The following is a 16940-nucleotide window of genomic DNA, read 5'->3' on the forward strand; positions in this document are numbered from 1 at the left end:
TTTCTTATCTATTAATGTTATTTTCTTTTCCCTAAATCCTAAATATTCTCCACAACACATAAAGTTGTTCGTATTTTCATGTTCACGACATCATCTCTTTCTGACTTAGGTGAAGATCAAATTAAAGAAATCTCTTTCTTTCTTTCCGCACTTGCACACGATATTAGCCCACATTTGTTATAAATCGTCCCATCCTCAATAATCATCAATAAGCAGTCGTCGCATCATCTTACTATGCCTTCGATATTTTTCGACACCTTTGTTTTTTAATCTCTTATTACTTATATTTTAGCGGCCTAACTTAACTAGTTTTCAAACTTCAAAAAAAAATTTTTTTTTTAAAAAGTCATCAAAACTTGTTTTGTAATATTGGAGAAAATTATTATTGTCAACAAAAGTTATTTGTCCAAGTTATATTAAATTTTTAGGCAAACAAGTCATATGCATTAAAAAGTTACAAAAGATGATCGAGGACACAGTCAAGTAATTGATGCAACTAAATCATCGAGAATCAATAAAAGTTACAAAGAATGAGGACGCAGTCAAGTAATAGATGCAATCTAATCGTCGAATATGAATCGGATATGGATCGGATGATGTCATATTCGTATCCATATCAATTTAAATTTTTAAATCCATATCATATCAATAACCTCTAATTTTATTTTTATCCATCCATATCCATATCCGTGGATGAAGAAGGTTAACAGATATTATCCATATCCATAAATAAATTTACAATAGTACGTATGTTTTAGCTAATGTTAGTGTAATCTCTAATATTATTTGTTAGTCGCACATATTTTTAGCTACATTTGATTGTTACAGAGTATTATAGTTGATAAAGACTGTGTTATATAATTTGGAGTAAAATTTAGCTTACCTATATTGATGTATTTTGATTTGCTTAAAGTCGATAAAAAAAGCAAAAACTTAAATAACATTAGATATGTAATATACATAAATTTGTTAATATTCAAATACTTGTATCTTTATAACTCATACTTTCGATAACAATTTAATACTTTATAGTGTATATGTATAAAACTATGTAAATATATATGCATATAATTTAATACATGCGTATATATTTATTTATATATGTGTATATTTATTTATATGTGACTATATATATTTCGGGTGATAAACGAATATATATGTGGATAATAAACTGTCATTCATATCTCATCCACAAATTTTTCACAACATCCATATCCATATCCATATCCGTTATTCATAAATTTAAATAATCTGTATCCGTTTAAATGGATTGGATCGGGTGGATATGTGATGGATCGAAAATATCCATTGTCATCCCTATGTATCAGTTATCTTCATGCAACCAAGAAAAAAAAGTTATGTTTCTTTATTTTAGTTATTTATTAGTGTTTTATTCCAGTTTTGCACTTTTAAAATTTCGTCGCTCGGACCGTGAGGAATATAAGAGTATTAGATTATAGATTAGGGTTTGTATTAGAATTACGTCTCGTTTATAAGTTTAGGGTACTTTCAGGATAAACTGTAAAATATAATAAACTGTATTCTGTAATAGCCTTTACATCAAAACAATAGCCTTAGAGGGTTTCTATATTACATGTCGAGGTTATGATATTCATTTATCGTTTATTTATAATTTATAAAAGACATGAGAGCAATTCTTAAAAGAACCCTAGATCCGTAAACCAGCTGAGTCAAAGAGCTTTCGAAGTCATCAGCGTTAAATACAAATTTTGCAGCGTTAAACAAATTTAACGCCTGTATTTCGGCATTGTCGATACCGGTCCGGCGTTAAACCTCCCTTAAAATTCACGTCGGCCTTCAAAGTTAAATAGACGACGCTGAATTACACTAAACCACTACCCACTATCCACTGAACTAGACATTGAAATTAGACATCGAATCATTTTCTCACTTTCGACATAAATGTTAAATTTGAAGACGTTGAAATTAGATACTGAATAAAGTGTCACGACTCCTAGTGCTCTAAGCCATAACCTATAGTCTAATATTAAGTATATCGGGTATACATAAATAAGAATAGGGATAATTATTAGTCCAATGGACCGCACAAATTGTTATTTAAACAAAGAGACCTTATACGTTTTAAGGAAGTAATCATGTGGTCTTGTTGAATTTTAACGGAGTTAAATAGATTAGGGTACAGTCTCACGTCTAACACCGGTCAAGAATATCGTTGCAGAGTCGACGAATGTCATCCAACAACGTTCTCAATATTCAAAGATGATGAAAATGGCTCCACTCCTTTTAGTATAGAAGATGCTTGAAAATTTGTTGTTAACTATCGATCGACGTTCCACATATTATTGATTTTTTTTATTTTTTTTTTTTTTTTTTTTTTTTTTTTTTTGATTTTTTAAACTTTTGACCAGGTGTAATCAATATGAATTAACAGAAACACTTTTTAGTTCAATCAACACTACCTTGAACCCTTTTTTGTCCATATCCTAAACTAATTAACATTTGTTATACGGAGTATACGGCAAAAAGATTTTAAATTTGTCAAAGACAATATAGACAAAAAATGTTAATGCAGAAAATAGGTATGAGGTACCAAATAAGCTCACGAACATATTACATAACGGGTGATGATATATCAGCTCTTCTAATTGATAAATCCACTTAAAATACCCTTAATGATTTATTACACATATTTTATTTTAGAATTTATTTGAGGGTATTGTTGAAAGATGATATGAAATATGTGTGAATCTATCATTTTTAGATTTGAAAATATCACTACCTATTACATATACATGTATTCATGAATATGATATGATGACTAGAGTAATAGAGGTAACTTAACTTTAATATAGATAATAAACTATTGATATTTGTTTTATTAATTTTAAAAATATATATTGAATTTACATTATGATGTTAACCATACAATTTTTCTATCAAAATATCATCACCCATTTTTATACAAGAAGCAGCAACAATTATTTTAGTAAGGTTCAGGAAGTACTCCTACTTGGACAATAAATAATTCAGACCCCATATGCTTCCAAAAGCAATTCAAAACCCCAATAGCATACAATGCTCTACTATACACACTATTATGTCATTCCCTCCTTTTTCTCCTCAGCTTTTTTTGCAGTCCCAATGCATTAATAATAAAATCACAATTAATAATTCTAGCATATATTGACCTAACTTTCTTCATCAACATTAGAAAAACCCACTTCAATTCTTGAATTCTAACATGGAGATCCTTCATTGTTACATCTTCTTTGTATTTATTTTCATTTTTTCAATTTCTTCTGCTTCTGCTGCTGATTCTTTCTCAGAAGCATTATTAAGCTTAAAATCAGAGTTTATTGTACCATCAAATGTTTTAATTGACTGGGTTATCCCTAAAGAGCAAACCCCATCTCAAAAAATCATATCTTGTTCATGGACAGGAGTAAAATGCAATCAAAATTCCGCAAAAATCATATCTTTAGACCTTTCTTTCAAGAATCTTGGTGGGGTTTTATCTGGGAATCAATTCAATCAATTTCCTGATTTAATTGATTTCAACATAAGTTATAATTCATTTTCTGGTGATCTCCCAATTGGGATTTTTAATCTCACTAGTTTGAATACTTTAGATATTAGCAGAAACAACTTCTCTGGTGTTTTCCCAGTTGGGATTTCAAATCTTGAAAATTTGGTTGTTCTTGATGCTTTTAGTAACAGCTTTTCAGGATCACTCCCACTTGATGTTTGTAAAATTCCCACATTGAAAGTACTAAACTTTGCTGGAAGCTATTTTAGTGGTAACATTCCTGGTGAGTATGGATCATGCAAAAGTCTTGAAATTTTACACTTGGCTGGTAACTTTTTAAGTGGTAATTTACCGGTGGAATTTGGGATGCTTGAAAACATTGTTCATATGGAAATTGGTTATAATTTGTACCAAAGTGGTATTCCATTGCAATTTGGTAACATGAGTCAACTTCAGTATCTTGATATAGCTGATGCTAATCTTTCGGGTTCAATTCCAAAAGAATTAGGTAATTTGACTAAACTTGACTCCCTATTTCTTTTTAAAAATCATCTTTCTGGGATGGTTCCAGTAGAACTTAGTAAAATTTGGAGTCTTTCAAGTTTAGATCTTTCTGATAATCTACTTTTTGGTCCTATTCCAGAAAGCTTCTCAAATTTGGAAAATTTGAAGTTGTTGAGTGTTATGTATAATGATATGAATGGTTCTGTTCCTGAAGGTTTAGCTAAGCTTCCGAATCTTGAATCACTTCTGATTTGGGATAATTTCTTTAGTGGTACACTTCCATTAGAATTAGGCAAACACTCTAAACTGAAATGGGTTGATGTTTCAACAAATGATTTTGTGGGTATCATTCCACCTGATATTTGCTCAGGAGGAGAGTTGACTAGACTAATGCTATTTTCAAATTATTTTTCGGGTGGACTTTCTTCAATGTCCAATTGTTCTTCTCTTGTTCGCGTTCGACTCGAAGATAATTTGTTTTCAGGTGGGATTCCTTCTGATATATTTGATGCTTCAAATCTTGAGCATTTTAATGTGTCGAATAATCCTAGTCTCGGTGGCGTACTCCCCGAAAAAACATGGTCTTTATCCGTTTTACAGAACTTTTCAGCCAAGTTTTGTAATATTTCGGGTACATTTCCTGGATTTCAGTCCTGTAAGATGTTATCCCTTGTCGAATTGAACGGGAATCACTTATCGGGAACTATTTCTGAAAGTGTGTCAATTTGTGAGAATCTTGAAGTGTTAGATTTATCCGAGAATAACTTTTCAGGTGAAATTCCATTGAAATTGGGAAGATCAACGAAGTTAAAGTTTCTTAACTTGTCTTATAATGATCTTTCGGGTTCGATTCCTATGGAGAATAGTTTCAAATCAATGGATAGTAGTTCATTTATTGGAAACCCGAATCTTTGTGGGGCCCCGCTTGTGAAACCATGTCATCATGGGAATGGAATATCAGAAGGAATGGGTTTGGGGAGCAGAAAGAATCATAAGGTTGCTTGGGTACTTGTACTATGTGCTGTGGTGGTAGTACTCTCGGGCTTTCTTTTTGGAATCTTCTACTATCGAAGACAAAATGTGAATCGTCATTGGAAATTGGTGTCGTTTGATGGGTTACCTGAACTCACTGCTGCTGATGTTTTAAAAAGTTTTGATTCCATTGAAGCTTTGGAAACACGGTATTCATCTAATTCAGTTTATAAAGCAGTTTTGCTTACTGGGTTGACTGTGATTGTGAGAAAGATCGAATGGGGAGCAAAAAGTTCGAATCTTTTGATAGATTTTATAAGCCGATTAGGTAATGCAAGACACAAGAATTTGATTCGGTTGTTGGGTTTTTGCTATAATGAGAATATTGGTTATTTGTTGTATGAATACTTGCCTAATGGAAATCTTGATGAAAAGATAGGAATTAAGAGAGATTGGAGTTTAAAACGTAAGCTCGTGATTAATATCGCACATGGGTTATATTTTCTTCATCATGATTGTCATCCTGCTATTCCTTATGGGAATTTGAAGGCAAGTAACATAGTTTTTGATGAAAATATGGAGCCCCATTTGGACGAATTCGCATTCAAAACAATATCTGCAATGGAAAAAGGTACATTTTTCATTTGTTACCTAAATATAGATATCCTTTATTAATGATTTTCGTCTTTAGAAGTACCAAAGTAACATGATTTAGTTTCCTAGTCGAGGTAGCTTAGTGGACTGGTCGTGGGGGTTGGTTGGTGGGTCGAAACTGACCACTTGACCAGGTTGGGTTGACATGAGTTCAATTTTGTTCTAAAATATTAATCATTATAATAAACATTATTAGTGCATTAAGTACGATTGTAACGTATATTATTTCAATAGAAAACTAAACTTAGAATAATATATTTAATATAGGTTACTTTGTATTAGATAATACAATTTGGGCGACTTTTGACCCGTTTGACCCATTTTCTCATTATCTATTTTTTTTTTTTTATTATCCGACCCATTAAAGAAAGATAAAACGTAAACTGAATCATTCAATTCATTCAAAAGTATATGGATCAATATTACCACCTATAGTTTCTGTTCTACGAAAGTAGTTATCATTCACTTGCAGACCGTTAAAACTATGTATAATTATGACAGGTGAATACAAGGGTCTCATGGAACATGAGTTAATGGATGATATATTTGACTTTGGGGAGATTGTTTTAGAGATTTTAACCAATGGAAAGCGGAAAAATGGTGGAATAAGTGTACACAAGACACCAAAAGACGTTTTATTGAAGGAGATATATAGTGAAAATGAAGTAGATGTTTCTTCTTCATCATCAAATTCTGTTCAAGAAGAGATAAAATTGGTTCTTGAACTTGTTATTCGTTGCACGGCGAGCAAGCTGTCAGATAGACCTTCAATGGAAGATGTTCTAAAGATTCTTTTGGGGTTGAAACCACAAAAAAAATGAATCTTCTTTTTCACATGTATAAGTTAGTATTGGCTTAAGTAGTTTAGCTTATTAAATGTTGATATATGGTTTGTAAAATGGCTTTCTTCTCTTGTTATTAGAAAATTATGTGGCAATTTGAGCTCTTAGTGATGTTGGAAAACATAAAATCAAAGCCTCATGTAAAACTGATGTTGATTATCTAATAATAAAAGTTAAGGTATTGTTTAAGTTGGTTCACCCGTTGTTGCTTGGTTTATGGTTGCCTATCAGCTCAGATGGTTACAGCATATTCTATTAACTCTAAGGTCGCTGGTTCGATACCCTCCAGGGTCATTATTTTACCTCCTCCATGCCTCACTTCCGTGGGATTGGATATTATTGTTTTTTTTTAATGGCAGTTAGGCGGCCCGAACGCGATGTCGGAACCCACTCACCTGATCATTTCCTTGGTCAAACTATTACAGTCCTACCGCCCTCAAGAGAAACCCCCACGGCGAATCCATTTTAATGTTGTTCAATTCTGCATGTACTATTATAAATTTGTTGTTTTAGATATGTACTCATATGTAGGATATACACATACAATTTGCTGTTTTAGATATGTACTCTTATGTAGGATATACACAGTAAATCTGCTGTCCATGTTAGGCTAGGGTGCTTAATCCTACCATCTTTTATGTACAACCATTTTATTCACCGTATTTACACCATCACAACTTGAGACTTAGAGATGACTTTAGTACAATACCTTGAAACGCAGGACATCTGTTATAGTACATGTAGGCGAATCTCAAGCGAATCTAGAAATAAACAAACCGCATGAAGTTCCCATTCGAGTATTCATTAAGTAGCAGTTGTCAGGTTTTGTATTGGTTTAGCACGCGTTGTTCTTGATCGATCGTGATATCTAACTAAGCAAATGTCAAGCGAATGATGAATTTGAGGACATCAAGAGGGAAGTAGGTAACGATGCTGAAGATCCAAATTGCTACAGCCCATCCCCATCCAATTCCTTCAATCCTAGCAAACCTCCATTTTGCGTATACAGCTATTAAAGTAGCCAACTGTATGAACAAACAAACATATGCGTTATTTTAAGATAAAAGATCAAAAATAAGCATATAATATATTCTGAAAAGGGTAGACTACTTACCAACTGGGCTAGAGCGAAAGCTACAATAAGCAAGATGCCAGGACGTTCAACAAATGACCAACCACGAGACCTTGTCACGAAAATCAGCGCCTGACTGATGATGCTCACTTGAAGGTAAAGTGCAGCATTAATCTTACCCTCATTTCCGATAATCGATTCAATACCAAACAGATCCTAAATTATAGGAAACGTCTAACAATTAGGCTGCTGCAAGGAACATAAGAGAGGTGGCCCAGGTGGCAAAATGGCCGGGTTATGCTGATGATTTTGTCCTCTATTTTCTTAGTTGTATAAATAACTAATGTATCAAAGAAGAGTACAGAAAAAAACCACATGTAAAACTATATAGGTAGTTAAAAGCATATAGAAACACTTTAGGCGATTTTAGATCTATTTGACCCATTTTAGCCCTATCAAATTTGAGTTTCGTAAGTTTTATATCTACCGTTATGGCCAGATGGAGATATACGACCCAATCAACCCATATAGGAAAATGGGTCAAGATTTCCACCTACAAAAAACTAGCAAAATGGAATACTTACGGGAAAGAAGTCCACTTCAGCTGTAAGCCAAAAGAAGATTACGGTTACGATAGCGAGATAAGTCCCAAGGACAACACCAGTCGCAAAGATTTCATTAAGCTTCCATGAATCAGGACCAGGGGACGGCTTGACTCTATCTTTCGATATTGTCATAATTGTTCCATCATTCAAGATGGCTATAATGAGTATCATGAAGGGTGAAAAGTCAAATTCCCAAATGAGAGTAATAAGCATGAATCCGAGTACAATACGAATGGTGATAGAGACAGCATAAATGGTGTAGTTTTTCATTCTTTGGAAAATGGCTCGACTTGTTAACACGGCACTCACGATCACACTAAGACCCGGCTCAGTCAGGACTATGTCAGATGCACCCCTGGCTGCATCGGTTGCATCAGCCACGGCTATTCCAATGTCGGCCCTCTTGAGCGCAGGTGCATCGTTCACCCCGTCTCCGGTCATACCACATATGTGTTTCCTCTCTTGCAATTTCTTAACAATTTCATACTTGTGTTCTGCAATAAAAAAAAGTAATGAAATTAATGTTATTAGGCAGGTTGGATAATGGGTCAAATGGGCTCCTGCCTCAACCGGTAATTTTCTATGCATGTAAAAACCGGTTGGGCGGGTTGGGTCAACCCAATATGATAATGGATCAAATGGGCTCGCTTTTAGTTTTCATATTGTATTTTACATGTTTGACCCGTTCTAGATAAAGCATATCCAGAATCGACCCATACATTAGTATTTGGGCTGAAATTGTCACTTGTATTTGATGATTAAGAAAATGTTAATTATATTTACCAGGGAAGACTCCAGCAAAGCCATCAGCCTTCTCAATGAGCTCATCGTCTGTGTTTTGTCCAAGAAGTGAAGAAGATGGGTACATATTGGTACCCATGCCAAGTCTCCGACCCGTTTCCTTTCCAATAGCGAGCTGGTCACCTGTGAGCATCTTAACTTTGACGCCGAGTTCTAATGCCTTACGGATGGTGTCACTGCTATCATGTCTTGGTGGGTCAAAGAGTGGAAGTAAACCTACGAACTCCCATTGAGAACCAGAACTCTCCTTGGTCTTCTCGGGTACGGTCTGACGAGCCACGGCTAAGGATCTAAGACCACGGTTGGCAAACGTGTCAATGACTTCTTGGGCTCTCTTCAAATTTTCACCTTTAAAGTCGCAAAGCTCGATGATCTTGTCAACATTTGATACCATTTGTTAGACAATCCGAGACACATTTACATTTTCTTACATATTAGAAGTGGTAATAATAAATTTGATAGTTTAATTACAAAGCAGTCGATATGGTTTTACATCCACAGGTCAAATGGGTAGATTATAAATATATAGACAGCAACGGGTCAAAAGGGTTAAATGGGTAGATTATAAATATATAAAACGGAAACAGGTATAATGGATAGATTATAAATATATGAAAAGGCAACGGGTCAAATGGATTATAAATATATAAACGGGTCAAACGGGTCAAATGTGCCGGCAGTCACTCAAACTATATTAGAATATAAATATAATAAAGGTCTTCGGGTTTTGGGTCAAGCTGACCCATTTTACCCTCTGGATAAATTTACCCGTTATGAATTGTTATTCAGTCTGCCCATTTTACCACCTCCATTTCAGTTACAAAACATAAAAATTAAGTAACACATTACCTGTTCAGGGGCACCCTTGCAAGATCTATGCCAGTTGCCACAATCGTCAATATAAGTGATAATCGTACGCTTGTCAACTGGATTAAACGGAAAGAAATGCACCTCTTTAATTCCATATCTTGCTTCTCTCGGGTCATCCAACATTTTAACAATCGAAGCATCAATTGCGTCCTGGTTCTCGACCCTCGAAGCTCTAGCACCATACAACACGACCATATCCTTGTTGCAGTCTTTCGCAAACACCTGATATATTTGATCACATACATACATCAGGTTTTGCAGACGTCACAGTTTTGACTTTTTCCTTAAGAATAATTTGATTCATTTTATGGTAACATTAAAAGATTAGTTTTAAAGTAAACGGGTCAAATGGGTCAAAAAACATAAGAGTTGCCAAGATTGTATCTTTAACAAAAAGTAAAACACCCATTTTGACCCGGACTAGTTTTGGCTGTTACCAAGCACAAACATTTAATGTCTGTGTGCTTTTTTATTCAAAAGTCTGTATCTTTTAATTAGTTGATCATAGAAGAACATACTTCAATAAGGGATTTGTCAACTGTTAGCTTATTAAGTGTGAGGGTGCCGGTTTTGTCGCTACAGAGAACATCCATGCCCGCCATTTCTTCGATAGCTGTCATCCGCTTGGTAATGGCACCTTGTTGTGAAAGACGATGTGATCCAATAGCCATTGTCACAGATAAAACCGTAGGCATCGCAATCGGAATACCGCCAATGAGGAGGACCAACAAATTATCAATCCCGTCTCTATATGCTCTTTGTTGGAACACGAACATCACTGTGGCTTCGATAGCAATTCCAACAGCAATCGAGCATATACAAAAGTTACCAATCGCGGTTAACACCTAGACAAAACACAAACAATCCTCGTGAATACCACGTGGTAGGGCGTTGAGGAAATAGAACATGAAAAACCAAACATGAATCTACATTTCAGGCATTGTTGTAAAAGTCGGCCGAGTCGGCTGACGCGTCGGTTTGGGGACTAACCCGACCCGTTTTGCCCAAAAACGCCTAAAAGGTCAGTCAACGCAAAAAGTCGAGTCAAAGTCGGGCTGAATCCGTCAAAGTCAATGGTGGTAAAAAATTGATAATTTTTAATCTATATTTGAAACATTTATGTTTTTTGCGTGCTATATTTTTGCAGACAAAATAATCAAACAGTCTTTAATGTTTAGTATGCGGATCTTCAGACCACATCTTCTCTACAGACATGGTCCGCAATCTTCAGACAAAAACATCTTAAAAAACAAATAGCACCTAAAAGTTAACGTTAGTCAATGACCGACTCGTTCCCAACTCACGACTTTTACAACATTGATTTCAGGTAAGTAAATCTAAAAGTTTTTTTTGGGTTAAATTTACCCGTTGAAAGTGACCAACTTGGTTGGTGTTTTCGACAAGGTGAGCAGCTTTACCGAAAAAGGTATTAATACCCGTAGCGATAACCACAGCTTCAATCTCACCCTGCTTGCACGTTGAACCAGAGTAAACCGCATTTCCAGGATACTTGGTTACCGGGAGAGACTCACCGGTGAGGGCAGATTGGTCAATTTTCAACGGGTCACCTTCAAGAAGACGAGCATCAGCCGGAATAATATCGCCCAATTTGACACTAATCAAATCTCCAGGGACTAAAATGTCAGCATCACGTTCTACCCATCTTTCGTCCCTAAGAACTTTACATTTAGGAGCGAGGCCCGCCATAAGGGCGGCTGCAGCGTTCCCTGCATTGTTTTCTTCGATAAAACTGACGGTTGCGTTGATGATAAGAAGGACAACGATGCCCACAAAATCTTGCCAGTCTGGCGGCCTGTCCCCACCGTTGGCTAAAACAATGGCCATGATTGCAGCAGCTTCCATTACCCATGAAAGAGGATTCCACATGAACCCTAAAAACTTGAGGAGCTTGCTTTCCTGTTTCCAAATCAGTACATGTTTATCGGTAACTAAACAATAATCAATGTTAAAACATGTGATGACAATAAGTCCTAGCATTTCATAGGAAAGTCAAATTAGTTTAATTACATACGAAAGTCAAATGAATTTTATTACATGTGATTACAATAAGTCCTAGCATTTCAACTTGGTTTTCACCCATAAACTTCATAGCTTTTGAAAACTTTGAATGACAATAATCTTCAAGTCTAATGCCAGAAAACCAGTTTCTCTACAAAAAGTCAACATGGTCAAACGTACTGATGCTGTCACATTGGCGTTCTAACCTGGCGACGTGTACACATATTGGAAAGTTTGGGGGTAAAACGGGTGAACGCAAGGTTGGTTGCACAAAAATTAAATTTGAGGTTGGTTTACTTATAAGAAATTATCCTTTTAATCTTATAATGAACCAAAAAAGCCTGATTTTATACAAGTTATCAGAATACATGCTTGCACATCAATGAATCAATATGAACCATGGCCTTTTTCTAAGCCATAAGAAAAACCCTAAAAATCTTGATATACATGAAATACAATATAAGAGACAAGACTATGCCTTTTTCTCCTCTAGTTTATTGGGTCCAAAGATTTCAACTCTCTTAGTCCCTTCATCGCGCGTTAACCCATTCTTGGTACATTTCAGCCGAGTAAAAACATCCTCAACCGGAATGTTCTCGAGGTCGACTTGTTGAATTTGCTCCAAGGAGATATCAGCCATTGTAGCAATGGCTTATTATTATACCCACCTCATATACATGGATTAAACATAATAAACATAAAAAATGTACTTGCTAAATCCTAATTAATGAAGAAATTGGTGAAATGTATATGGGTTTGTTGTGGTCGTCTTATGTTCCTTCTTTAGGTGGTTGCTCCTCCACCATGCACAAGCAAGCAAGCACACGGCAGAGGTACAAAAGAGAGATCCCACGCACAAACACCCCTTTCCCCAACCCCCTCAAAAAAATAACAAAATCTCAACTTTTATATCATGACCCACAAATATTCTAGGGGGGAAATAAGAAACCAACGGTAAACCATTACTTTTGTATAGACTTTTTATTTCAACCACCCGTTGACCTGGTCAATCTACTTGTTTTGGATTAAAGATTTTGTAAGGATTTGATTGACCCCAAATGTTGCTTTTTCAGAAAGATTTTTTAAATTATTGATTGATCCAAATGAGAATATCAAATCACAAGCTTACAGTTCAGGTTCATATAAAAAAAAAATTCTGAAACTTGGTTCGGGTCGACCCACAATTTCAATTTTGTCTACTTCTAAACAAAAAGGCGTGTAATCAAGAGAAATTACAGCAATAAATGAGCAAAGGTAACCTTAGTATGACCAAATCAAAAGCTCACACAAGTCTACCAAAATACAAAACAGATGACAAGAAAATGCATCCAAGTGCTAAAAACACACTCAAACATTGTCAAAATTGTTCGATTAATTGCATTATCGTAAAAATGCATCGAGTCGTTAAGCAATTGAACCAAAACTTGCAGGAACCAAAACTTGCAGAACATAGAAGGTCACACATAACAAAAAGTAAACTACAACATAATTTGCCCATTAAACTTGAGTATGATCAAAATCCCTTGGTAAAATAGAAATCAAAATCATAAGTGCTCATAATTTGAAAGCTAAAATTTGAAACTGCTAACATAATAACCCATCGAATCCAGAATTCCAGGAACAGCAAGAATAACACCTCAAAATCCAAGCTTGGTTCTGCGCCAGTGCCTGCGCTTCGCATTGTACCTAAATTGAAATATAAACATGTCAAAACAATCAAACAAAAAAAAATCATAAGCACAATCTCGGAACTATGAACATTGTTTAACAACAGATGTTATTACCTGATAGTGTTATCAGTCCTCATGCGAATCCAGTTGGGAATGGGCCTGTTTTGCCTCATCTTCTTGCCAAGCTTCTTCTTGATCATAAAACTCTTGTGTGACGGCTGCATACAAAGATCACATTTAAATTCAAAAAAATCAGTAAACATGAAATCAATGCATATAATGGTTGCTTAGCATTGTGATTTTAAACTGTTTATCAGATAATCAGATTTTAGTTTGTGTTTAGTTAAACTGATTCTGAATCACGATTTATGGGATCATATCACTCACAAAAAGTGCAATTTCGAAAACACTTGAACAGCTGATTAAATGATTCAACCACTATTTACTACTGAATCCCAACGAAAATTATAATTCTAACTATTCGATTCGATATCACATAATCAGTTTTACAATAAACATGAACAGAGCTAAAAAAAAAAAAACAAACAGATACGAAATAATTTCCAAAGCCCGGGGAAATTATACATATCAAATTATTTAATGAAAGCTACAAAAACATTTCATATTAACGAATAGTATATCATTTTTATAAAATATGGAAATAATCAATCTACAAAGCTATATTACGAGTGAAGATCGTATTCTAATACCAAAAATCAAATCTTAAACACATGACTCCCCTAATACAAAAAAACAGCAACTTAAGTTGTTCAAGATTAGAAGATTACCATGGCGGTAGTAGAGATTCTCAGGTGCTCTGACGGCAAACCCGTTTTGCTATGGGGTTCTTATGCTGCTAGGGTTAACATTGGCTGGGCTGGGCTTTAAGCATAATATTTCCAAAACTTCATTCTTTAGACCAGACATATTTTTTTTATTTTATATTTATCGGGAAAGACAAAAGTTTAAAATACGTTACGATTAAATCAAATCTACGTATAATTAGGATATCATACAACCATTGATACTTCTTTTTTGGATTTTTTTTTTTTTAAAGGCAAATAGTCGGCATCGCATACTCTCATTTGCCATGCATGCACGTGCTTTCGAGAGAAAACTCAAATCACATTACAGGAACTCATCCTTAAACCATCCTGAGGGGCAGATGGACCGGGTTTGAATCTTGAATGGAACCGGGATAAACCCCCCTTGAGTCATTCTGGAACTTCATCTTTCAGACAAATTGATTAATATGAGGACAGAGCGAGACTCGAACCCATGACCTAGCCTAACACACAAGATGTGGGGATACCACTGAGACAAACCAACAATAGTTTGATACTTCTATTGACTTAGACCATTTTTAGCCCTGAAGGACGTGTTGGAGTTTTGCTGGGTGCGGGTGGGGTGCTTGATAGGCGTGCTGGCAACTGGTAAATCGTGGGTGATGTGCTGAGTGGCGTGTTAATGGGTAGGGGTGGGGTATTTTTTTATTTCTTTTTCATTTTTATTGATTTTAATTTTAATTTTATTTAATTAGTTATATTATTATTTTGTAATTATAAACGAAAATTAATCTAATAAAATAACTTAAAATTAAAATTAATAATACGCTTACATTTAATAAAAAAAATCCTAAAAATAGAAAATTACAATAAATATATTAAAGTCCTAAATTACTTTATCTAAAATTACAACTTAATTCTCAAAAATCAAAAACACATTAATTTAAAAACGAGTACGTAAAGCAGTGTTTAATTTTTTTCGTCGAATAAATCCTGACTCACGTAACCTGACTCAAGGCTACTCGAATCCGAGGGTGCCCGATTATAACTTGATTGCCCCATGTTTACAAGATACAACTTAATTCGACAAAGCCGTGTCTTGGCTAGCTCTTTTTGAGCATCTCATTGCTCATCCGTAAACAGAAACATCAACACTTGTTTCTCTTCGTCGAAATACACAATTTCCGTAAATACGTATGGTATTTCTTTTTCGAGGAACTTTTTCAACTTTGACCAATCACAGTCAGAAACGTCGACATCTTAAAAAGATTTTTTTTGTCCATCAACGTATGACTTCCAATCATACACAGCTCTACCCCGTAATGCACATCAATGGAACTTTGTTCGAATTAATTGTATGAAAATATTGTCTTTGATATTGAGACGTGAATGTATATGTTGGAACGTATATGTTCGAATCACTATGTAGACGTATTATATATACTCAAATAAAATATATATATCCGTTGCAAGTTACCGACCACCCAAAACATTACACGTCGACGAAATCACCCGGGCACGCCTTCATCTTCTCCGTGCCTGGTTCCAGCACGCCCGGAAGATAAACCCACCAACACGTCGCGTCAATGGCGTGCTGGTGGCGTGTTGGTGGCACCGATGAGCTATGTCGAGCGCTTTAGATAGGGTCTAACACTATATTACAATCTAACTACATTGAATATCATAATTCACTAATAACACAAAAATAATTAGTCAAAATCACATAACATCAAACGAACGATGTATACCAAGTAAACAAGCCAACTATGTGAAACACAATTATTTGTAATTTTTTATGGGTTTGTCACGAAGGCATCTAATGAATAATAATACTACTAAAAAGGTAAAAAGGTAGAAGGTTTTCTTTGTTCGAGTTACTCGGGAGGGCGAGTAATTCGACCTCATACTCTGATGTACGTAGTCCAGCAGGATTACTCTCTGGCTGTTTTCAACTCTTCCATGGCCACCACTAAATATTTTTCCTAGACAATATTCGAACCTGAGACCTCTTGTAAGGAAATCAAGACCCTAATCACTGGGCTATCTAGTGATCTAATGAATAATACTACTATCACATTTAAATTTATAAAGTTAAAAGTATGTCGCCTTTATCAATTATTTTAAGGTAAATTTTATGTTTTAATTGTTTATTTTAAGAGAAATTTTATGTTTTAATTATATTTATATCAATTAAATTATTACTCCTATATACTAATAGACACAGTTGGGTTACTATTAGTGAATAGTTACTCAACTGTGTCTATTAATTTATGGACTTGTACACTATACTTAAAATGTTGTACCCACAAGAGTTAGTAGTACATAATTTTTTCTTTTTTAACAATCCCAAGAGTCACTACTACTCCCTCTATTTAGGGTTAGGACTTGGGAGATAATGTAACTAAAGTTATTAACACTTGAACGTTAGACACTTGAGATAAAAAGAATTAATAATAATAAATAAATAAAATTAAGAACATCAAAGTAAGTTGGATACAACAATTGCGAGTTCAAGGGTTTCTTCCCGCAGTAATCACTAAAGCCACTTACTATCGTTCTTGATTTTTACTAAACTTCTCTCCTCCATATCAGCGCCACATCAGCACAAACACTTTAACAATCCTTTCACTAAACCCTT

The 16940-nt window shown here is 34.9% G+C and overlaps 3 protein-coding genes across 3 annotated transcripts; 1 reads left to right on the forward strand and 2 right to left on the reverse strand.

Annotated features, from left to right (window-relative positions):
* The first annotated feature begins 3056 nt into the window (after positions 1-3056).
* On the forward strand, positions 3057-6459 carry LOC139890607 (uncharacterized). The gene is made up of 2 exons (XM_071873493.1): positions 3057-5615; positions 6140-6459. The coding sequence occupies exons 1-2, from the start codon at positions 3224-3226 to the stop codon at positions 6457-6459; spliced, it is 2712 nt and encodes a 903-aa protein (XP_071729594.1). The 5' UTR covers positions 3057-3223.
* Positions 6460-7352: 893 nt separating this feature from the next.
* On the reverse strand, positions 7353-12490 carry LOC139887650 (ATPase 8, plasma membrane-type-like). The gene is made up of 8 exons (XM_071870721.1): positions 12326-12490; positions 11194-11745; positions 10347-10673; positions 9808-10050; positions 8941-9331; positions 8137-8651; positions 7595-7768; positions 7353-7505 (listed from the first exon to the last, which is right to left on the reverse strand). Exons 1-8 carry the CDS (start codon positions 12485-12487, stop codon positions 7353-7355), a joined length of 2517 nt encoding a protein of 838 aa, XP_071726822.1. The 5' UTR covers positions 12488-12490.
* Positions 12491-13484: 994 nt separating this feature from the next.
* Positions 13485-13717, reverse strand: LOC139890608 (large ribosomal subunit protein eL39z/eL39x-like). The gene is made up of 2 exons (XM_071873494.1): positions 13632-13717; positions 13485-13533 (listed from the first exon to the last, which is right to left on the reverse strand). Exons 1-2 carry the CDS (start codon positions 13715-13717, stop codon positions 13485-13487), a joined length of 135 nt encoding a protein of 44 aa, XP_071729595.1.
* Positions 13718-16940: the final 3223 nt, after the last annotated feature.

This window comes from Rutidosis leptorrhynchoides, chromosome 2 (genome assembly GCF_046630445.1).
Source record: "Rutidosis leptorrhynchoides isolate AG116_Rl617_1_P2 chromosome 2, CSIRO_AGI_Rlap_v1, whole genome shotgun sequence".
Classification (NCBI taxonomy): domain Eukaryota; kingdom Viridiplantae; phylum Streptophyta; class Magnoliopsida; order Asterales; family Asteraceae; genus Rutidosis; species Rutidosis leptorrhynchoides.